The sequence below is a fragment of the Hoplias malabaricus genome, chromosome 5 (assembly GCF_029633855.1).
Source record: "Hoplias malabaricus isolate fHopMal1 chromosome 5, fHopMal1.hap1, whole genome shotgun sequence".
NCBI classification, from domain to species: Eukaryota; Metazoa; Chordata; class Actinopteri; order Characiformes; family Erythrinidae; genus Hoplias; species Hoplias malabaricus.
In genome coordinates, this window is record NC_089804.1 from 2466216 (window position 1) to 2489549 (window position 23334).

The 23334-nt window shown below is 41.3% G+C and overlaps 1 protein-coding gene across 1 annotated transcript; it reads right to left on the reverse strand.

The window, feature by feature from the left end:
• Positions 1-1239: 1239 nt before the first annotated feature.
• nhsa (Nance-Horan syndrome a (congenital cataracts and dental anomalies)) lies at positions 1240-23011 on the reverse strand. The gene is made up of 8 exons (XM_066671455.1): positions 22882-23011; positions 21475-21599; positions 17864-17926; positions 14353-14542; positions 11077-11208; positions 6515-9370; positions 6268-6391; positions 1240-6000 (listed from the first exon to the last, which is right to left on the reverse strand). Exons 2-8 carry the CDS (start codon positions 21526-21528, stop codon positions 5415-5417), a joined length of 4005 nt encoding a protein of 1334 aa, XP_066527552.1. The 5' UTR covers positions 21529-21599; positions 22882-23011; the 3' UTR covers positions 1240-5414.
• Between the last annotated feature and the right edge of the window lie 323 nt (positions 23012-23334).

Below are 23334 nucleotides of genomic sequence, written 5' to 3' on the forward strand. Positions count from 1 at the left end.
ATCAACAAAATGGATTATTATGTAATTGTTTACATTAGGAATTTGTTTATATACACATATATACACATGTATTTACTATGTTGCTATCTTGTTGCCATCAACCAACAAAAATACCAATTTTGATATGAAGTAGTTGAACAATTTAAGTTGAAATTGATTAATTTAATATGATGAAAAAATGATTTTGTTGATAAACAACACTTCAATTAATGTCAGATTTTTATAAATATAAGCTTACAGGAATTATTACAGATATGCAAATAACAAACTGTTTATGTTGAATAAAGATATGAAAGGTTTTACGACTCCACTCTTTTTACAACATTTATTTAAAAAGACGTTGTGGCATTTTCTGTGTGTGGGGGTGTGGGTGTGATGCAGATAAACAGTGGGATTTTTATGTATGTTTTTTAAACAATCACATTTATTGTCCTCCTCTTTGAACAAGGACTCAGTTTCTGGGAAGACGTACACAACATTTTCCTAAAAATAATAAATTACAAGACTCGTTGCTGCACAGCTCCAAAAATAATATACAAAGGCTTGGAAATAATGTAAACTTCTGAAATCATTTCTTTTCTGTTTTTTTTTTTTTTTTTTTTTTTTTACAAAAAAAACATAATTTCAGTTCTGAACATGTTAAAAAGGTCATATTTATATATGTACAAAATTACAAAAGTGATGCTTATTACACACTAGATACACACTTTTTTCTCACTGCTGTTGTTACTGACCAGCAAAATGTACCGCGCTCTTTAACCCCTCACTGAGTTCATAATTAACATGGAATTTTATGTGTGTTACTTGCCTGTGAGTTTTCACAATAAATTTCAATTTGTATGGTATAGAATTCCTCCATAAATGAAGGTACAGCGAAAGACAAATCTTTACACAGTCCTCCAGTTCAGTGCAAGGCAGAGGTTACCCTGGAATGATTTTTTTTTTTTAATGAATTTTTTACTCATTCGATTGGAGTTTGCTGCAGTTTTTAGTGTAAACCCACAATATGCAGAGCTCTACTTTGTCTTAGAGGTTTCTTTAAGATCAGAGCAGTGATATCAGCTGATAAATAACGTCTAAATGTACAGCACTGGCACCCCGGGTCACATGGTTCAATTCAGTTCATTTTTTAATCAGAAAAAAAGATACCATTTAAAAATTTAATTTCACATTTCAGAAATGGCATGAGGTCTATGTTTCATAATCCACTGTTATAGTTGTCAAATTGTTAACTATTAAAATAGTTTTATTTTTATCTCTGTGCCCAATCTTGGGAGAACTTTTATTACATGATTATTCATTTGCATGCTGCTGGAAATTATGGAATATGAGGATGATGTGTCATGTAAACGCAGGTGCCCAGACTCGTGCACAAGAACGTACCACAATTTTATTTCACTTATCCCAAAAATATACCACACTTGTTCTTAAGCCACGTTTGTGTTTTAGCTTCAAAATCACAATGAATTAATGAATCAGAAAGATGAATATGAATAAGACAAATGTGTCCAAACATAGCTTAAAAACATAAATAAAGGAATAATATGCAGTTCCATAAAGCAGATGGAGAAGAGGGCACATTAGCTTATTTTGTTGTTATTATATTATTTTAATATTTTATTATTTTTATGCTAAAGTGGTTAAAAACATCTCCTGCACCAGTGTTACTTTGACAGAGCTTAATCATCTGATGAAAAAAATAATAAAAATCTGTTTCCTGTACAGGAGCAATCTGCCATTTTCTCCAGTGACTGTTATCAAACAGCCTTTACGCTGACGCCTAGTAGCCTGGATGTGTCAGTGGCTCTGTACTAATCTAAATTTAAACATGGCTGCCCCTATGAAGGGTGTCTTACTCCATGGAGCATTAACTTGTTCATTTCAAACAACCATCATTTTCCAAATGGTCGAATGGTAAAAATGGCAGATTTCTCCTTTAACAACAGCTTGCTTCTGCATTTCAGAGATCGCAGTATATGTTTTTTTAAAAGCTCTATGTAAGGGTTTGCCTTTCAGGTCAGTACCTACAATAAATGAACTGTAAATCAGTGGTTAATTCCATTCCCCCCCCAAAAAAAAAAAAAAAAAAAAAAAAAGGTTCAACTGTGTACCACACCTTCTGTTTTTTAAGTTTTTCCATCTGGATTTTTTTTTTTCAGTATTTTCCTTAAATCACAGTCAACAAACAAAAACCTGACATTAGAGACACCACCGATAAAGACTTGCAATTTCTTTCAGTTTTACATGACTCGGATCCATAGTATTCATAGGGTTCAGCCTAATCCATGCTTAAAGAGGAGTTCCACCTGCTACTCCAGATTTCTTTTGAGATTGCTTGTAAAAAATGCAGTGTGTAAGATTTAATGGCATCTGGTTTTAATGGAAAATTAGTTTTTTGGAAACAAAACCCACAATGGCTTATTTACTGCTGATTATACACTAATGAGAACATAGTTTGGACACCATTCTCTATTTCTGCTCCTACATCTTCATCCGAAACACTGCATTTTTAAAAGTAGAGTTGGGGTTGATGTGAAATGCTCAGAATTGTTGACAGTTGTGGTGAATACAACCTGACTTCTAGCAAATTAGCATTGAGTTGAGATATTGAGGTTTTTCCATCAACAACATAATCATCTTCATCATTTCATATGAAGTGTGTGTGGAGGTGAAGAGGGAATAAAATGCTGGATTCCATTCACCAACACTGGAAAGAATCTCTACAATCAACCATTCCACACCAATTAGTGGCATTTCTTCTTAATCCTAAGTATCCCTCCTTTCCTTCTCATCTTTTCACATTCAGATCAGGCACAAACATCCAGACCCTTTGCCACAGTCCCTTAAAGCCTGACTCTAACATAACTCTTGTCCTTTTGTGTTTCATCTTCTTTGTCTTCACTATAAGTTTGCGCCAAAGTTTCTTTATCAACTTGATAAAAAAAGTAGCATGGAATTATGACAAAACACACAGTAATGTCACAGACACTCCACACACACTCTCACACACACACACACACACACACAAACACACACACACACACACAAACACACACACACACACACGAGACAAATCCAAGTGAACTGACCATAGTTTGACCACTAACACGTTTTTATAAAAACCTGTCACCACTGTCTGGAAACTTAATGCATGCAGTTCATTCAGTGACCACTAGAGGAAAACGAGGAGGAGAAAAGGACCAAATATCACCACGTTAAAGACAGGCTGGTTTGTGATCCGTTTTTAGTTTAGGAATGGCTTCCCACTCTAGTTTACACAGTGAAAAATATAAAGTAATTGAAGTGTGAAGTAGTGTGTCAGGCCTGTATCAGAAATTTCAGATCTAAACTGGGTTCCTGAATCAGGGAAATGAATGAGATCATATCCTGTTGGTGACAAAAATAGAAGTTAGATCTCTTTTGTAAACTGCTTAAATATTTGTTAGATTTATTGTATTTACATTTATTCTTTACCAAACACAGAGGTATTGTTTGTTATTGCACTTACGCTGTATTTAATTCTATATTTTCTGGGTGTCAGCACTGGCCTTGTTGGCAGTATCTGAGCTCAAGGGTATTTTAGATTTGTACAAGCTAGCAAATGGTCTCTGACAGAACACAACACACTTTTGTAAATTGCTCTGGATAAGAGTGTCTGCTAATTGCCATAAAAGTAAATGTAAACAACAACAAAAAATGTTTCTCAACAAGATATAATTTTTAAAAAGGTCCTTTAGCCACTGAAGATCACTGCCACTGAAACAACAGCAAAAAATGTCTACAATCTCATTCATTTCTGTCACAGAGAAAATCAGCTTTGATAGAATTACTTATAAAGGTGTGACACACAACACAAATTCAGTGGTCTCAGTTATTAATTAATCATGTAGAATTTCTACAGTTAACACTGGGTACCTAATTAGTGTTATCACACACATTTCACACTGATATCTCCTTTTAGAACTTTACAAGCAAATAGAAATGATCTCTAAGAATTTGAGAAATAATTATATTTGAGAACAGTAAATAATATTTGTGTTTGTTCAGGCCTCATTTACCAAATACAATTTGACATATGCATATGGTCACTGTTAGATCTCAAAAAAAGGAAGGAAATAAGTCTATGAAATTTTGAATGAACTTAATGTAGCAACAATAATTTGAAGTCAATTTGGACCATTTTTAGTGGTCTGTTTTTCAACTCTAAAACAGCATCTGTTTTAGAATTTTAAATGAAAAATGAAACAAATGTGGAAATTGTTTTGCAGTAACAGTAACAACAGTAAAAGTACAGATAGGGAGAATATGGCCAGTAGAATGAATTATACCTGAACAATGACAATAACAACGCATGCTTTAAAAACTATTTAAATTATTTTTTTGAAAGAGATTTTGTCTATGAATTGTATTATTGTTCTATACATGTTGGGATTGTTTTATTTTTTCCTTTGTATCTGAAAAATGTTAAGTGGTCATCATCATCTCAACTTGGTAGATGTTTTCACAGAATTGAGCTACATAATTTATTTCACTACTTTGATGTTTGCATATTTATTTTGGGTCATTTGCATTGTTATTTAAATCATATTTCAACAACAAACTTTCAAAAATATTGATCTGGAAAAATGCAGCAATCAGTAAAATAATCTCTGTCCACTGATCAGAACTGATTGAGCTTGATACGTTTTTTTCTCCTTAATCTATGTTGCTTTAGATATTTTGTTCTCTAGTTCTCATTTTTTACAATTTTCATATAAAGTTAAATTTTGTGATTTTGTAAAAAATGTATTTTTTTTTAGAAATTGTAATAAGTGCAAAATTGTAAGCCATTAGGATAAACCTACATGGGCAAACCTCCAACACAATGACTGTAAAGTCAAGCTAAAGCCGGACTGATCTTGTAATATATTCTTTAAAAATATACATTTTGAGTAAACTCACTATTTGTTGCTACAACAAACACTGTTAAAAGGCCACTATTTGATTGTCCTAAGTTTCTTCTGCAATGGGAAAATTTGTGTTTGTGTACACACAATATTTTGTTTCATATTTAATGCCCCTACTATAATATCATTTTGTGTGAAAAGCTTGCTGTGTCCAAGTGATGTACTACATATTCCTAGAAGATGATCTCACAATGTTTTAACACCATACTTGGTCTTAAGATTTGTAAAGTTAATCAATATATCTACTATCTTCCAAAAGTTTTCCAAAAGTGGTGCCCTAGTCATACATAAACATTTGTGTAAGACAAAATTATGGAAGTGAAAATGTAATCTCTGGGATACGAAAATGGTATCAACTGAGCACAAGTTATAAATAATTCAAATATGTCACTGGCTTCAAGTTCAAACATACGTATTCTCATTGAGTAGCTGAAATCAGAAGGTGCTATTCTTCTATTTCTTTTTATTTTAGGAGGAACGGTCATCGTGTGGACTCCCGTCCGAGTTTTCCGTTTCTCCTTCAGAAATCGCCTGCATGGGAGTTGTGTACAGTCGGCTGCGAGTACTGTAACGACTGCTGTTGGCAGCTGGCGGTATCCTGGAGCGTCCTGGCCTGGAAGAGCCACTAGGAAAAGCTTTTGGGGAGAAGCCCTCCACGTTGACTTTTGGGAAGGGGCTTGGTAACTGCTCGGGCATTCCCTCCGGAGACTGTAGCTGTAGAGGTGAGGGGAACTCCTCGGATTGTTTGGAACTTTCCGATAAATTGTCGCAAATACTTTTGGATGCAATGGGACTTTTAAGGATCTCAGTGGCAGACATGCGATAACTGGAATCAGAGCGACTTCCCTTTCTAAGCAGCAGCAGTTTGAATTCCTCATTGGAGGTACTGGACTTTTTGGCACTCCTGTAGATTGGTCCTGGGGCTCGCTGGGAGCTCGTTGGAGTTGGTGGAGTGACCGGGGTGCTGGGAGAGGTTGCAGGAGTGTTGAGTGAGAAAGCATTTAGACGAGCCTTTTCTCCAGAATCCTTTCTGCCAAGAACTTTTCGCTTTGACCTTGAACAACATATGGTTTTGATCACATATAGAAAAGCACACCTTATAAAACAAAGATTCTACATAGGGTCTTATACACTGAACACAATTTGTTACACTGGATTAGTTCTTCACAAAGCTCAGCTGACCTTTTCTTTGATGGAAAACCTTGGGTCTATGAGCAACTTTATAAATAAGGATTCAAATATGGCACCAAAATACATAACCTATTTTCACAATTTGAAGACCAATTTTTTAAAATAAATTCAAAACATACTGGAAACCTACCTATGAATCATGGCAAAGAGGTCCTCTGTTGTGCGGGTTTTACTTGGTGAAAGGAAGACGCTGTCCTCGTCTGGTTTGGATTCCTCTGTCAGAGGGGACACTGTTGGATCACTAGGTGTCGATTCTGCAAGAGATTTGTTAGGTTTTAAAGGTACATGTACATATGACTGAAGTTGCTTTCACAACAAGAAAGAACAACCAGGGAATTGCCTTGATTCTGAAAAAGCAAATGACATTGGAGACATACCTTTACTGAAGTAGCCCTCTGTGTCTGGTGTGGATTCTTCCTCCATATTTTCCTGTGAGGCACTTCTGGCTGGATCACCTGATGTCAGTGTTTCTTTTCCTTGACCGCTGGCATCATTGCTTGGATTAATCTGCAACGTTTCCAGTGAAGATTGGTGCGTTAAATCAGGCACATTTTCAAGACCCTGATGATCAGATTGGGATCCTGTTGGGTTTTCTTCCATTGCCTCAGGAATACCTGCTTGTCTTTTGTCTGTTTCTAATGTGAATTGAGGCAAGAGCTCATATGAAGTGCTTGTCTGCTGGTCAGCATGTTCCTTTAGATCTATTGTATCCTCTGATACGTTTGCTGTGGTGGAATCCTGGCTGTGTGGTTCAGACATTGCAATGATGGTATTCGTGCTCCAATGATGTGCTGGGGCTAACCTGTCAAATCTGTTTCTAGCACCAAGATGGCCTGCTAAACTCCCAGAAGCTGGTCCATCTGCCGGAGTAAGCAGGGATTCACAGTTGTCCTGAGAGGAGGTTTCAGTTGTGAGAGGTCTGTAAGGTGGGGGCTTTCTTGTCTCATTGTGTTTGCTACTGGTGGATCCAGTGACAGTACTTACAGTGGGGCACTTGGGTCTAGTGGAAGCATCTGAACAAGGCTGATCGTGGTTTCCTTCCCCAGATTTTCCAACCGAACGTAGCTGAACTGAACGAAGCACCGTTGGTGTGATTATCAATGGAGTAGCGCCATCAGGTTCAACGTTTGCAGCTTTTGAAGCTCCAAATACATCTTTCACTGCTGCCATCTTCTGTTGGCTCTGGCGGAGGAGGTGCATGTGGTTCCTGTGGGTTGAAGGCTTGTTGACACTGTGAAGGCCACTTAGGTCGAGATGGGAAGGAGGTATAATGGGTAGTTCAAGGTCCCTCTTAGATGTGCGCTGTTGTAACGAAGCGAGAGAAGACTTCCTCTCTGGGACTTTTGGTTTCCTCTTTCCACCAGGGGGGGACAAAGGGTTGGGGTTTGGGAAGAAAGCTGATGGAATAGATGATGTTGGTGTCTCTGACTGGCTTGAGTAGCCACTGGAAGGGGACGCAAGACCTACTAGCTTCTCCGGGGAGGGCAGTCTGAATTCATGCTCCACCGATGGCAGTGAAGGAGTTGTGGACCTCGAGCCAGCTTGGGAATTCTGTGACTCTGAGCTTTCCTGTGACTTTATGCATTCTATGACTGTTGTACCCGTAGCAGTACTGGAGTTTGACAATGATCGGTAGGGATCGTTGGATTTCAAGTCATTTAGAAGCCAGAGGTCTGCATAGTCAGCCTGCACGGCTCCCTCATCCTTGAAGGAGTGCGTGTCTGTAGAGCTAAGGAAAGAAATATCTGGAACCTCATGACAACTCTGAACCCCCCAGGCTTCCACTGGCTGCTCACACTCTGGCTGTTCAAATGGGTCGCTTGACCCTGACTGCAACACTTTCTCCTTGGAAGACATCGGTAAAGGTTGCTCAACAGTTATCTTTGGTTCAGTTGTTTCTGGAGCAGGTCCAGCATGGCTGCTGATTTTCTTTAAAGATGAGCTACGTTTTGGTGGTGACGGCTTCACCTTTGGTTTCCGCAGGGAAAGACTGTGTCTCCCAAGAGTGTGACCTTTGTAGTCTTCCTTTCGTTGGTCCACAGATGCATAGCTGTAAGTGAAACTTTTGCTACTTTTAAGACCACAGTCAAAGTGCATGGAGGTATAGTAGCCCTCAGCATCCACGGAGAAATGTGACATGGTATCAGCCTTTTCAGAAGGAGGCTTATCTAAGCTCTCAAATGTGGCTATGCTTGCAAAACTGGGACATTCCAGGTTGCCCACTTCTTCCCTGGAGTGTTCAGGGCTTAAGCCCTGGTGGCATGATGTACTGTGGCCATCATCATGGTATCTCCAATCACCCTCGTTTGCAATGATAACTCTAGCGTCATCCAGCATGTCCATTGCAGTAGAATTGAAAGATCCTGTTCTGTGACCATGGAGCCTGTCCACAGGGTAGGAATCAATAATGAAGCCAGTGGAGTCTTCACTGGCATTAGGAGCTGCGTTTAGAGACAGCTCTGAGTCACAGTGTGAAGATCCTGTCAGTGGAGGTGAGGCTGCAGGAGGAATAGTCTCTGATGTCTGAGATGGGCACGTCGAGCTGCTACCACTCCAGTTGCCACTGGAAGACTGGTGGTCCTCCTTGTGGTCCATCTGGCTGGTGAGTACACCAGCGTTGGAGTGGATGGGGCTGCTGAATGTGTCCGAGCTAGAGGAAATCTCACAACTTTCCATGTCCACTTTATGAGGCAGATGGGACCGAGCTCGTTCTATCCAGACGTGCTCGGGACTTTCAGGGTGCTGCTTGAACTTCAGGCTGCCGAGCTGCATTTCTGGCCGCACCTGGTCATCAGTGCTCTCTCCTTCATCTTTCAGCAGGTGCTCTCTTTCTACCGCAAGGAAATCTGCTTCAAATGGGGAAAGTTCTTCATCTTCATCATCGTCATCATCGTCACTCTGGTTGCGACCTTCATTGACTAACCGGCCACCTTCTCGAGGCAAGCTACGGGAACGCAAACGGGAGCCAAGGGAGGCCGTGAACGTGGTTTCTGAACTTTCTGGCAGAGAGGAGATATTCCCTGTAGAATGGGAGAGTGGAACAGTTCCACTCTGACCTCTCTGAGCTCGAATCCGTCGACGAGATGGTGCAGCTGCGACTATGAGAAGGTCATCTGTCTGGCAGCCAGAGTCCCTGGTGTTAAGACGAGTGAGGATGAGGTCTTCTGGGAAGGTTTCAGGGCTGGCATGCACAATCACTGTCCTTTCCCTAGCAACTGGGGACTCATCCGAGTCTGGAAAGGAGAGAGATCATTTGTAAACAGTGTAATGCTCATCTGTGTTTCTGCAAAGCATTTTTATTGCCAGTCTGTGTCCAGGAATGTTTAAAATTCAGGACACTTTTCTAATTTAGGGGACATCATTATTTATTTAGCCAGGCTTAGAAAAGTGAGCTAACAGGCTAAACACCAGAACACAGACCATGCTCCTGCAAACTGAAGCTTAAATCACACATGTTTAGAAGATAAAACATCATATCTGTCAGCACAAAGTCGACTTAAAGGCTAAGCACCACTTAATGGACCTCCATGAATATTTCACATTATTTTAGTTACTGACATATATAAGTATGAATTAAAATGAAAATAGCATGCTTAATTTGCTTTAAAAATGACAATTTTATTAAACTGATGGAAAAACCCGGACTCGCTACGGAAATTCTTGAATGCAACCGTGACATCACTGGTGGACAACAGCTGAACAAAGCCGCGGTAAAACACTGTTATGACTGACTGTTATGGCAGTATCTAGCTAGCTAAATAACCAACATTATTCATGACAGTAGCCTAGCAATAAGCTAAACTCAAATTTAGATGTACCGTTATTCTTGTAAATGTGATCGAAGTCGAACTCAAATTCATCCGACACTATAAACCCCATTAATGCAACTTTGTAGCCTAGTATAATGAGCCACCAAGTTTAGCAAGTCAAGCTAACGTTAACTAACACCAACTAAAACAGGCGAAGTAAGTGTACTTACCCTGTTTACCTCCATGTATACAGAGGCTCTTGAACACCTTTTGCTGGTTTCCTTACATGCCCATATTGTTTGAAAAGCACCAGTGAAATGAGCACTACAGATAATGGAGTGAGCTGATGGTCCTTTCAAAGTGCCCATTTAAAGTTGACAAATTTAGTCCATTTTCTGGATATTTTGGGATCTTTGGGCCATTTGTGCACAGATGTCCCACTGTACACTGAATTATTGCAGCCAAAAACAACACACCTTTTCGTCATTTTGCATTAAATTGCAACTTCTAGAGTTGTTGTCCACCATCTACGTCACATGCAAGACGCCTATTAGAGTTTTCCGAACACCATTGTGGGGGGGACCAATGGTCTTTTAAACCTTATTCCTTGAATTAGTAAGAAATAACATGTTTTCTGACTATCAATAACAGAAGTTAGAAACTCAAATTCCACTGTATTTATTTGTTTGACACTTTCATATAGCTGGTGCTTAGCCTTTAAGAGTCTTTGGGGTGTTTCTGTCTTATTTCAGCTATGCTTCGACTGGATATTACCTGAATGTGGCAGTGAGCTACTGGAATTTTGTTGTTTTCAACACCTGTAGCTCCATTAAACAAAGTAATTTATTCCTACAAAATCCAAACCTACTCCTAAATACAGTTACAGCACCGAAATACTGATAAAGACTAGCAACAGTGATTTAAAATTAACTGAGCAAAACAGTGTATGGTTTGCTAGTTAGTCAACCAGTCCACTGTGAAGTTAATCCCTTTTTAGATGGCTAAATGAACAATAATTTATTTCCTATATCATGAAACCACCTGATGTACTAAAGCATTTTATCCAAAGCAACATGTTTAGCTAATATGAGGCATATTTCATTTACTTGTAAACAAACATGAAGCTATAATTGCATGTAACAGCAAAATGAGACTGACACAAAAGAGCAATTTCAAAAGGATTTACATGCCTAAGTCTGGCTGCACTCGTCTGGGAATGCCAGTGATGGTTTTCCGTCTTCTCAGCTTCCGCCTTCTCTGCAGAACAGACTGGGAATGGACCAGGGAGCAACGGACACTGGCGTCTCTGTCAAAACCAACCCCTGTGAAGAACAGCAGAAGTCAGGAGCTCATCTCGGCCAAATACATCTCCTCCCTTCTCTCCTGTTTCTCACAGTAGACTTGGGACTACTAAGTGTGTCACATGCCATAAAGCAGCTACTTTACATTCAGTAAACAGAGGTGGGTAGGAACTAATGACATTTCCTTAAGTACATGGGTAAAATATTGATGAGTTGTATTTCCTCTGTGATTTCTACTCTAATTTTGACTAAAAAAGGAATCTACTTTTTATAAGATCAATTCTTATAAAAAATGTTCACAATTATGTCCTAACCTTCTTTTCTGTGTGAGGTGTTATGGTGTGTTCTTACAGCGCTGCTTTGTGATTGGGTCCCAGCACAGACTTTTCAGCTGTAGCTTTTAATTTCAAAACAAACTGATCCAGAGTGAGAAGAAAGTTGCTAAGAAAGTCGCTACTCGCTTAATCTCTGTGCTGATGGAGGCTCGATATTCTGAGAATGTTCCACTGACCACAATAAAAAAATAGTCTGATCAGGAAGTCTTAGTTTGTATAAAACAAAATGTTACAAAATAACAGTTCTCTACATGCCTCTGTCGGAAAGGGTGACACTTCAAGAATAAAGATGTTTATGGGTGAATATTTTTGGCCAGTTATAGATTATAGAACAAAAGTTCATCACTGACACAACACGATCCCATGCAACATGAAAGAAGTCATTAAAACACCAAGCTAGACTAAAACATGGTTTAATACCTATGTGAAAAAGTTGTATATAATTAGATATAACACTATAATCAGAATTAGAAATAACACTGACCCAGGTCCTGTAATGACAATGATGCCAATGATGTATATGAGAATATCCATGCTTAATTTCAAGGGAAAATAAGAAGTGATTATTAAATGTCTATTGATAGTTAATGAAAATCATTTTAGATAATTTTAGGTATAGGTCATAATGAGTCATGCAAAATAACATTTAATGCTGCACTCACCATACCATGGATTTCATACACATTACATAATCGAGTCATAGGAAATACATCTCTATTACTATAATTGATTATAAAATTAATTACTTTGGAATATAAATTACACATACAGCTTAATTTATTTCAGAATTTTACAACGAGAAAAACTAAAGGCTTGCATCATTTGATAATTAACCATTCACTATATAAATATAAACAATGTATTAAAACCTTATACTAATCTGAACTGTTATTAATTAATGTATCCTTGTTGTAAAGTGTTATGATCAGCGTTTTTGGATGAAGTGTCCTTTAAAGCCCCACTCAGAGCAAATCAATTCTACCCACTCCTTTGTGATTTTAATGCAGCTAATTAGCATGCATAGAGCTACGTCTCAAAGCTTTGCATTTCCTGGCACTGACTACGTATCCAGGACAACCAGAAAGTCATCAGAGTTTAAGTTATGACTTGCAGATTTTTTAAGCCTATGTGTGTCTTATTATGCATTTATACCTGAAGGAAGCTTTTAGCTTTAGCAATTAATCATGTTAATTCAGCATGTGTACTGTGCTATGTACATAGGGGCTCAAGTACGTGGTTAATTTATCCAGAGGCCAGTATTTGAAAAAACCACTGAAATCACTAAATGGTTATTTATATAAAACACAAGCTAACAGACTAACACTCGATCTAGGTCTGTAATCAGAGAAAATGTATTCTCTTCAAAACTAGCATGAAAACACATCATCCACTAAGGATAAAAGTCACGGTGTAAAAGAGGACAAGCGTCTGTCAATGTCCAGTGCTGTTAGTTAGCTCTACTCTAAGCTCAAATGCTCAACAGAACAGCAATCCTCTTACAATCAATCATAACAGCTAAGAAATTAGGTTTACAGCCTGTGTCAATTTACTCCCAAATCACATTAACCCTTACAGCTTAAAACGGCCAGAATGCACATCCTTAGTATGTTTGTATGAAGAAAATGCTAAATGTGGTATAAAAGCTATAGCCACTAAGTTTTTTTCTTATGGCGGATGAGTTGGGAGATGGAGATATAGACACATAAGAAAAGGCTGAAATCACAGAAGAAGAAGAAGCAGCTGTGGATGCTTCCTCTGCAAACAATTAATGCATGAGAAGCCCAGAACTAGTGGCCAGCAAATTATGCTGTGGCTAAGGTTGAGTTTTTAGTTTGCTGTACCATGCAGCACAGGTCTGTATTCAAGCTGCTGTCAAAGCTCCCGGCACTGAAGACTGTGTAATCCTCTTAACTAAAAAACATACACTCATCATTACACCCAGATCTCTGTCAGTTTCTTAATATAATGAACCTCTTTCAATCAATCAGCGTGGAACTTTCTTACATAGATGTATGTTCATGTTCTCAACAGTCTGCTTGTGCTCCCATGGATCTAGCCCCCCGGACTAAAAGGAACTCAGAAAGTTGGAAGCTGAGACTGTCCTGGGTAGGGACAACTTCATTCTCCAAACTGGTGGTGTATGGTGGCCATGCCTTTAAGCAAATGGACAATCGTCACACACCCAGGGGAACCCAGCATCATTCAGCATGTCCCTTTTTTCTTGAAGTTGCTTGTGGTCTGGAGAGTGGATCTCTGGTAGCACAAGCACAACAGTAGTCCCACTGTGGCACAAATACAATACACATCTTGATATTTAATTTTGCAGGTTGAAGATGTTGGATCAGGGCTCTATGATAAAAAAAAATTCTATGAAATACCAAACTGTCAGAAAAGAATATGATGTTCATCAATAATGTCTACTTTAAAAAGGTTTCCCGTTTCACCAAAGACAAACTGCTTATACATCACCTAATAAAATGAAGATGTATGGGCAGTTGTGCTTCAATATACATATGTGAGATAGGTGGCATGATGGTGGCTGATAGGTGGCATGATGGCGGCTGAGGAGGCCTGGGTTTGGGCCTTCTTTCTGAGGACAGGGTCTAACCCAGGATCCTGAGAGTGTCCTAGTCCTAGTCTACTATAGTGCACTGTATGAATCACAGACCAAGCTCACACACAAAGATACTGACCCTTGAGGGGACCACCCTGGTGACACTTTAGTCCCAGTGATTCACTCGGCTAAGTCCCTGTACCTGTACCATACCTTTGATCCTGACATCATGAGATGCCCGGTCCATTTAGAACCCTCATGTTGGCAGACATTTACCTGTGACATTAATTGGGACGAGGCAGGAGCTGATGGCCTGAGAATGGCTCTTCATCCTGTCCTCGGGAGTGGGCAGCGGCAGGGCCCCAGTCCAGTTGGTTTGTTTGTCCAGAGTCGAGGGCATGTTCGGGATGGGGCACTTGGACCGGACACCTAGACCTGTATCCTCAGAGTCTGGGTCATCTTCAACCTGGAGGAGGAAGATACAGTAAGAACAGTGAAGGATTGACTGATTTCAGAAGTTACAGAGGTCAGTACTGTACTGCAGGCAAGAGCATGTGCATCAGCAGAGGATTAGCAAAGGTGCTAGGAGACCTTTGAAGAAAATGCAGTTATGGATATTACAGCAGTTTTCCACCACATGTTCCCTACTCTACCCAGCTCAACTCTACTCATCTCTTTCACTCCTCCACCAGGTGAATCAGATCCTGGTTCTGGAAGCAGGTTTTTGTTTTGTGACTGTTCTCTCGTGGTTCAGACCGAGCCAAGTAGGGACTAAACCGTGTCGTGTAAACCTTGCAGAGCGCTGATTGTCCAGAGAGAGTCGTCACTCTACGCCACGCAACACAGACGACCAGCACCAACTCTCCATATGTAAAATCTCCAGCTGCAGCAGAGATAACGTTTGTTTTTATCCGACTCACGACGGCAGCTCGTAAAATTATGCCGTTGTCTTTTGAAGAGGTTCAAACGCTCCTTGGATCGGTGGCCGACGAAAGAATCCAGCGAGAGCTGGATGCTGCAACAAGGAAGGAACACACTCTACTGATCTGTCTGAACTGATGACGGAGCTGTGTTCAGTCCCAAACAACAACAACACACCAATACACCATTACCGCCTCCGTTGTTGTGGTTTCCAAAGACCACTGTTCCCCTTAGAGACGGGGTTAGAGACGACTGATACATTTTGGGAGGGGGCTGGATTTTAAAGTGAGGAAGAGAGAAGAGTGAAGTAGAGTAGATACAATACAGTGGAAAAGCATCATTAGACATCAGTTTCTCAGTCACACAAATGGACACAGCATGCACAAGAGGACAGACAGGTGGAACAGCTATAAAAAAATCCCATCCTCCATTAGGTCACCAGGGGTTAAATGGTTAGCACTGCATAAGACTTCTAAAAGATTGTCAAAATATGCCATCATTTCTATAAACAAGATGATATTGTATCACCGGAAAATTACTGACAACACTCAAGTGCTTTAAAAATTATTTAAAAAAAAAAACAACTTTTTTTAGGTTATATCTTGAATTTCAGTGGTTTAAGTCAAAGCAGCTTTTCTCAGTCTGGGTCTGTTCACTTAGTCCTGACTCAACTCTGACTCAACTCGGACTCAAACCTGACTTAAGCCGGACTTGTGTTAGAAGAGTTAAACTAAACACTTACCTTACGATGTGTACCGAACGCAACAGAAGTGGAGTGTGTGGAGAAACACACACAAACACATACACACACACCCTGTGTGACAGTGAGCTGTGATTTAGAGTTACTCTGTGAGCTTCTCTCTCTCTCTCTCTCTCTCTCTCTCTCTCTCTCTCTCTCACACACACACACTTTCTCCCTCTGTCTCTCACCCAATGAAGGCCTCACAATAAAATAAGAGACCACAAAGTGACAGGTTACCACGGAAACCTCTCCCAAAGTGAGATGAAGGAGAGAGGGAGGGGAGGGAAAGAAAGAGAGACAGAGAGAGCGAGAGAAATCAAAGAGGGCAGCTACACCTCCGATGAGTTCTGCCATGAAACAAAAGCTAGAGAGAGAGAGAGGGCTGCGAAAAAGGCAAAAGGAGGCACAATCTGGCTCTCGGCCAAAGGCTATTTTCATTAGAAAGCTGAGAGAAAGTGTGAGTGGAGGGGGGGGTGAAAGAATGTCATTCATGAAGTTCAGAGAGAGAGAAAGAGAGAGAGAGAGGGAGAGAGAGAGAGAGAGAGAGAGAGAGAGAGAGAGAGAGAGAGAGAGAGAGAGAGCATGTGAAAGAAAGTACTTGTGGAGGATCAGCAATGCACACATTAGGACTTGGAACATTGCTGTGAGGATTTGATGGCATTCAGACTTCACAGAAAAATTATGTCACGTGATGAGCTGGAGGATCAGATCTGGATCCCAAACACCACTCCAGATCATCTCAGAGGCACTGCATCAAGCTCCTTTACTCCAGAGAACACAGTTTCACTCTTCTTTTATCGCTCTTTCTTACAATTTTCCATCTCTCTCTCTCTCTCTCTCTCTCTCTCTCTCTCTCTCTCTCTCTCTCTCTCCCAGTGGTGGTTTGTGGTTAGGCCTCAGTGCTGAGCGCTGTGCAGTAATGATAGGATCATACCTCACACACACACTCCTTTAACCCTGGCACTGTGTCATTCTTAGGGAACCTCAGGCTCTGAAGACATTCCACACATTCCAGAGTTTAAACCCGACACAGTGGGAGGAAAAAAGGCCACGTGTTTACGGACCACAACCTCACCACCTCTTATGGCTCTTTTCCGCTGCATGTTATTTACTCCACTCAACTCTTCTTTCTATTTCTCCACCAGGTGAATCAGGTCCTGGTTCTGGAAGCAGGTTCTTGTTTAGTGGCTGTTCTCTCGTGGTTCAGAGCGAGTCGAGTAGGGACTAAACCGTGGCGTGTAAACCTTGCAGAGCGCTGATCGTCCAGAGAGAGTCGTCACTCTACGCCACGCAACGCAGACGACCAGCACCAACTCTCCATCTGTAAAATCTCCAGCTGCAGCAGAGATCACGTTTGTTTTTATCCGACTCACGACGGCAGCTCGTAAAATGACGCCGTGGTCTTTTGAAGAGGTTCAAACGCTCCTTGGATCGGTGGCCGACGAAAGAATCCAGCGAGAGCTGGACACTGCAACAAGGAAGGAACACACTCTACTGATCTGTCTGAACTGATGACGGAGCTGTGTTCAGTCCCAAACAACAACAACAACACGCCAATACACCATGAGTACACACCGCTCAACGTTACTGCCGCCGTTGTTGTTTCCAAAGACCACTGTTCCCCTTAGAGACTGGGTTAGAGACGACATCGGATACATTTTGGGAGGGGGCTGGATTTTATAGTGGAAAACCAAACAGGGAGCAAGAGAGTAGAATGAAGTAGAGTAGATACAATACAGTGGACACCAGGTACATTTAGGGGGTGAGCTGTGGAAGTGGAAAACCACCCAGGGACTAGGGACTAAACAGAGAGTAGAGTCCAGTAGAGTAGGGACCGGACCATGCAGTGGAAAAGCAACATTACACTCACTTATAACCTCATCTCATTTCTAATTATGTTGTAATTGTGACTTTTCCCTGCATATTTACACCTGATAAAACACAAGGGCAAAGTATGAAGCCAGGAGTTAGAGCTCAGATGTTAGGGTTTAGGTTTAGGGTTACGGTTTAAGGGTTAAGGTTTAGGGGTTAGGGTACAGGTATAAGGGGTTAGAAAGTAGAGGTTAGGGTTTAGGCATTAGGGTTTAACCCAGGCTTAGAGGATTCAGGCCTGAAGTGCTGTACCTTTCTGCTCCATCGAGAGAATCGGCAACATTCAGTAGGGGAGGAGGATCGGGTGCGCTCAAACTACACAACAAACAAACAAACAAACAAACACACAAACAAAACAAAGACAACAACACAGCTATGAGTCAGGCAGAGATGGAGGAAACAGAGCCATAGCCCAGGGGATAAACAATAGGACATGAAGGTGCAGTCGACTCCTGTTAGCTGCAGTGTATGTTTTCTGAAGGGTGATTACTCGTGTGTGTTAGCTGCAGCTTGTTTTTATTCCATATAGTTATTTGCTGCAGTGTGTGTTTTGTACAGTGTCTGTTTACTGCAGCGTGTGTCAAAGTGCAGCATTGAATATAGTGCATTAGCATAGAACCTTGTTGAATTGTGTTCACCAATGTGTATTAGTGCCAAGTGTTCTTACCAATGTGTGTGTTGCTGATGTGTTAGCTGCAGCTGTGTGTTAGATGCAGTGTGTGTTTACTGATGTGTGTGTTAGCTTCAGTGTATATTTAAGCTGCAGTGTGTTTACTGATGTGTGTTAGCTGCAGTGTATATTAGCTGCAGCTTTGTGTTAGCTGCAGTGTGTATTTTAGCAGCAGTGTGTGTCTATTGATGTGTGTTAGCTGCAGTGTGTGCTAGCTGCAGTGTGTTTTTATGTGTTAGCTGCAATATGTGCTAACTGCAGTGTGTGTTTATTGATGAGTGTTAGCTGCAGTGTGTTTTAATTGATGTGAGTTAGCTGCAGTGTGTGTTTATTGATGAGTGTTAGCTGCAGTGTGTTTTAGCTGTAGTGTGAATCTTAGTTGCAGTGTGTGTTTATTGATGAGTGTTAGCTGCAGTGTGTTTTAGCTGTAGTGTGAATCTTAGTTGCACTGTGTGTTTATTGATGAGTGTTAGCTGCAGTGTGTTTTAGCTGTAGTGTGAATCTTAGTTGCAGTGTGTGTTTATTGATGAGTGTTAGCTGCAGTGTGTTTTAATTGACGTGAGTTAGCTGCAGTGTGTGTTTATTGATGAGTGTTAGCTGCAGTGTGTTTTAGCTGTAGTGTGAATCTTAGTTGCAGTGTGTGTTTATTGATGAGTGTTAGCTGCAGTGTGTTTTAATTGATGTGAGTTAGCTGCAGTGTGTGTTTATTGATGAGTGTTAGCTGCAGTGTGTTTTAGCTGTAGTGTGAATCTTAGTTGCAGTGTGTGTTTATTGATGAGTGTTAGCTGCAGTGTGTTTTAATTGACGTGAGTTAGCTGCAGTGTGTGTTTATTGATGAGTGTTAGCTGCAGTGTGTTTTAATTGATGTGAGTTAGCTGCAGTGTGTGTTTATTGATGAGTGTTAGCTGCAGTGTGTTTTAGCTGTAGTGTGAATCTTAGTTGCAGTGTGTGTTTATTGATGAGTGTTAGCTGCAGTGTGTTTTAATTGATGTGAGTTAGCTGCAGTGTGTGTTTATTGATGAGTGTTAGCTGCAGTGTGTTTTAGCTGTAGTGTGAATCTTAGTTGCAGTGTGTGTTTATTGATGAGTGTTAGCTGCAGTGTGTTTTAATTAATGTGAGTTAGCTGCAGTGTGTGTTTATTGATGAGTGTTAGCTGCAGTGTGTTTTAATTGATGTGAGTTAGCTGCAGTGTGTGTTTATTGATGTGTGTTAGCTGCAGTGTGTGTTTATTGATGAGTGTTAGCTGCAGTGTGTTTTAGCTGTAGTGTGAATCTTAGTTGCAGTGTGTGTTTATTGATGAGTGTTAGCTGCAGTGTGTTTATTGATGTGTGTGTTTAATGATGTGCGTGTTAGCACTGAGCTACTCTGCAGTTCTCAGGGGATGACTGCAGCACTGAGGCTAACACACAACGCCACATGTAAGCCCCAGAAGCTAGTTGATGTGTTGAGGCTGTAAACATCAGGAAGGTCATGTGACACTGACGGTCGACCTGCAAACAAATCCTGCTGGAAACAAAAGACCAAAACACATTTGTTTGAGCCGGAAAACACAAAACGCTGTTCCTCACGTCCCCACAAAGTCCTGCTGCAAAAAAAATAAAACACAGCGCATTATAGGAGCAGGCAGCCTTTTTCACCACCATTTTGTTTCATTGCTGTTTTTTTGTTGTTGTCGATCCTTATTGACAATAAGGGCAGGACTACAAAATCGGGGTGGCTATGTTTACAACAGGGTTTAATACAGGAACTCTGCCACATCCAGGCCACTGGGTATCAGTGTAAAATCTGTGTCATAAAGTGATGAGGAAACAGGTGAGAAAATGGCCGACTGCTCCTTCAATGGCTGCCCATGGTAAAGATCAGGCGTAAGGCACTGGGCTCCTCACTGTGTGAAAAAATGACAACATAACACACCCACACACACACACACACACAGCAGGACGTGAGGGTTTTACCTGTCTGTGTGCTACCTGCACAGCGACATCCCTCGCATCCTCATCATCATCCTCATCCTCCTGCAGCGTGAGGAAGGAGGAAAACACACACTGTGAAAAAGACCTGAGGTAAACGTAGCTGTCACCTGCGGCCGGTCCGTCACTGAGAGTCACGGAGAGGTTGTGGAGCAACAAAAAACAACACCAAGAGCAAGGCGTGTAGCAGTCTGTGAACTCACAAAGGAACCCATGGTCATTTCAAACAGCTCCTCCATCAGGAGAAGACTGAACAACAATGGTGCGCATGCAGAGTCTAAAGGAAAATGTCGGGATCTCTGCTCACGAGCTGGATTTTGAGAGAACGTGGGTCATGCTGCAGGTCAAATGACCCTTAATGCGCAAGTCTTTCTACCGGAAAGTGGTTAAAGAAGGATTAAGTTCATGTTTTGGAAAGATCTAGTTAAGATCCATAGCCTAATCCCACAGAAACGTTGTGAAACAGGAGGAACGTAACCAACCGAACGGAGCTGAAGCTGTTGTTTTACTGAGGAACAGGTGAAAATTCCTCAAAGTCCATGTGCAGAACTAATCAACAGTTACCGGAAACATTTAGATGCACTTTTTGCTGCAGGAGTGTGTCACACCACATACTGGAGGCAAAGGTTCACACACTTTAACCAATGGATCAGTTTTCTCAATAAATCCATCACAGAGTCTAATATTTGCATTTGTTTCTTTCATTTCCTTCTCTTTACATAACTTTAGGACGCTTTTTTGATGAAGTTTTATGTCGAAAGGGTTTCTAAAGTGTTCACACAGCCTCCAGCCCCACTGTAAATATTACAGGTGGCGACCCCTGCTGGTGGGAGTAAACTAACCCAGCCCCGACAGTGTGTAGAGTGGTGTGTGTTGTGCGAGGTGATCATAGCTCATGCTGCATGGCGTCGGCCGCGTTGTGGATGACACACGCTGTGATGAAATGAATCATAACAAAAACAAACACAAACGTCCAATCAGATCACAGGGAGATGAGGAGAGGCCTGGACGACCGCAGTGGCCCTGCAACTTCACATCAACTCAAAACATGCTGATGGTCACCAGCATGCCACCGTCCACCCAGGTGTGTGTGTGTGTTACCTTCTGTCTTACACACACACACACACACACACACACACACACACTTAAAAACATCACACACAGCTGATACATAACACAAACACACCAGACAAATGTGTGTGTGTGTGTGTGTGTGTGTTTACCGTCTGGAGGGGGTCCTGGTTCCTGAGGGTGCCGGGGCAGGGGTACGAGAGCATGGGCGGGGCCACAGACAGAGAGATGGTCACCCTCCGGTCTCGCTCAATCGCCTCCTGTCTCTGCTGCTCGTCTGTTAACACACACACACACACACACACACACACACTTATTAAACGCAAGCATTAATCTGGTGGTGAATGACAAATGAAGGGACTGTAGAAGCCGAGCCAGACTCAGCAGGTCTGGACCTGGACTGGACGTGAGACACCTGAGAAAGTGTGTGTGGCCACTGGAGGTGGTGTATGTGACCAGCAGGGGGCGCTCTCCCTCCGGTCAGTGTGAACCCCACTGCTTGAACACATCTCTGGGCAGTTACAGGAACAGGTGATGACCCAGTGTCACTCCTGGTTTACCTCCAGGGGCCGGATTCACAAAGGAACAGTTCTTAAATGGGATTTTTTTTTTACCTAAATTTGTACTTTAGATTAAACTATTCTTCCAAAATTGTGGCTAAAACGATCAGTTTAAAGTGGGGGGTCAGTAGTGTCTAATTTAACAAAGTTAAAAGTTAAAAGTGGAGATCGGTCAGTCTCTACACGAGGAAAACGTGACAAATGTTTTTTTTTTTTTTTCTGTTGTTTATTTCCCGTACAATTTTTGTTTAAAGGTAAAGACATGTTTTAACGCTGGCAAAGGATTTAAAATGGAAGGCTGTGTAAGGTCCCCACAATGCATGAGAACAAACAGCAACTGGATACGTGATGGTGGGCTTTCACTTCAGGTTATTTCCTCCCCTTCCTTTTTTCATTTTTAGTTTGACGTTATATTTTTGAGCTCTTATTTGACTCTTCGCCTGTTTTGCTCTCAGCTGCTCGCAGTTCACTCAGTCGTGGTCTGTTCTTATTTTCTTCAGTGGAAATTACCCACTTAAGAAAATAACTGAATAAATAAATAGTGTCTTGAGAAAATGTAATGAAATAATTGCATTTATTAAGAGAAACACATTTAAGGACATCCTTCTGAACCTCGTAACTGTATCTTCAGACCCTTCTGTGTGAATCCGGCCCCAGGGCCTTGGCCTTCACCACTGTCCCAGGGGGAGGAGCTAACCGCAGGGTGGACACACCCCCCTCCGCAGCTATGACCCCTGGGGACACACTCATGAGTGAAAGAGACTCGCCTCCGAGTGTCCACCAGAGGGCAGTGTCTGACCACTGTCTACTCACTGCACTCAGCGGTCAGAGAGAGAGAGAGAGAGAGAGAGAGAGAGAGAGAGCATAAAGAATGTGATCACTGATTATTGATCAGCATAAGTGATTACTGAACATTGATTACTGATCAGTCTGGCATCTGTAGGGAGCTCAGGAGCTGGGTGTTTAAGAGAGTGATGATTGATTATTGATCGGTCTGACCTCTATAGAGAGCTCGGAGTGTGTGCTTGGCCTTCTGATGCAGCTCCTCGACGCAGGCCGGGCGCGTGGACGGCAAGAACACATTCCTCTGCAGGTGAAAAGCGGATTGATAGTGACTGGTCAGCTTACTCTCCACGTCCAGATTAGACACGGCTGGAGAGAGAGAGAGAGAGAGAGAGAGAGAGAGAGAGAGAGAGAGAGAGAGAGAGAGAGAGAGAGATTAGTTCAGACATCATTTAGATCAACGGTGTGTATGTGTTTGTTTGTGGGTACCAGGTATATATCACATTGTGGGGACTGAAATCTAACAAATCCTTCCCTTAAAAGTGAAGACATATTTTAAAGCTAGCAATTGATTGTAAATGGAAGTCTATGTAAGGTCCCCACAATGCATGAGAACAAACTGCATCTGGATGCGTACTGTGGCCATTCTTCACACAAATCCCAATAGAC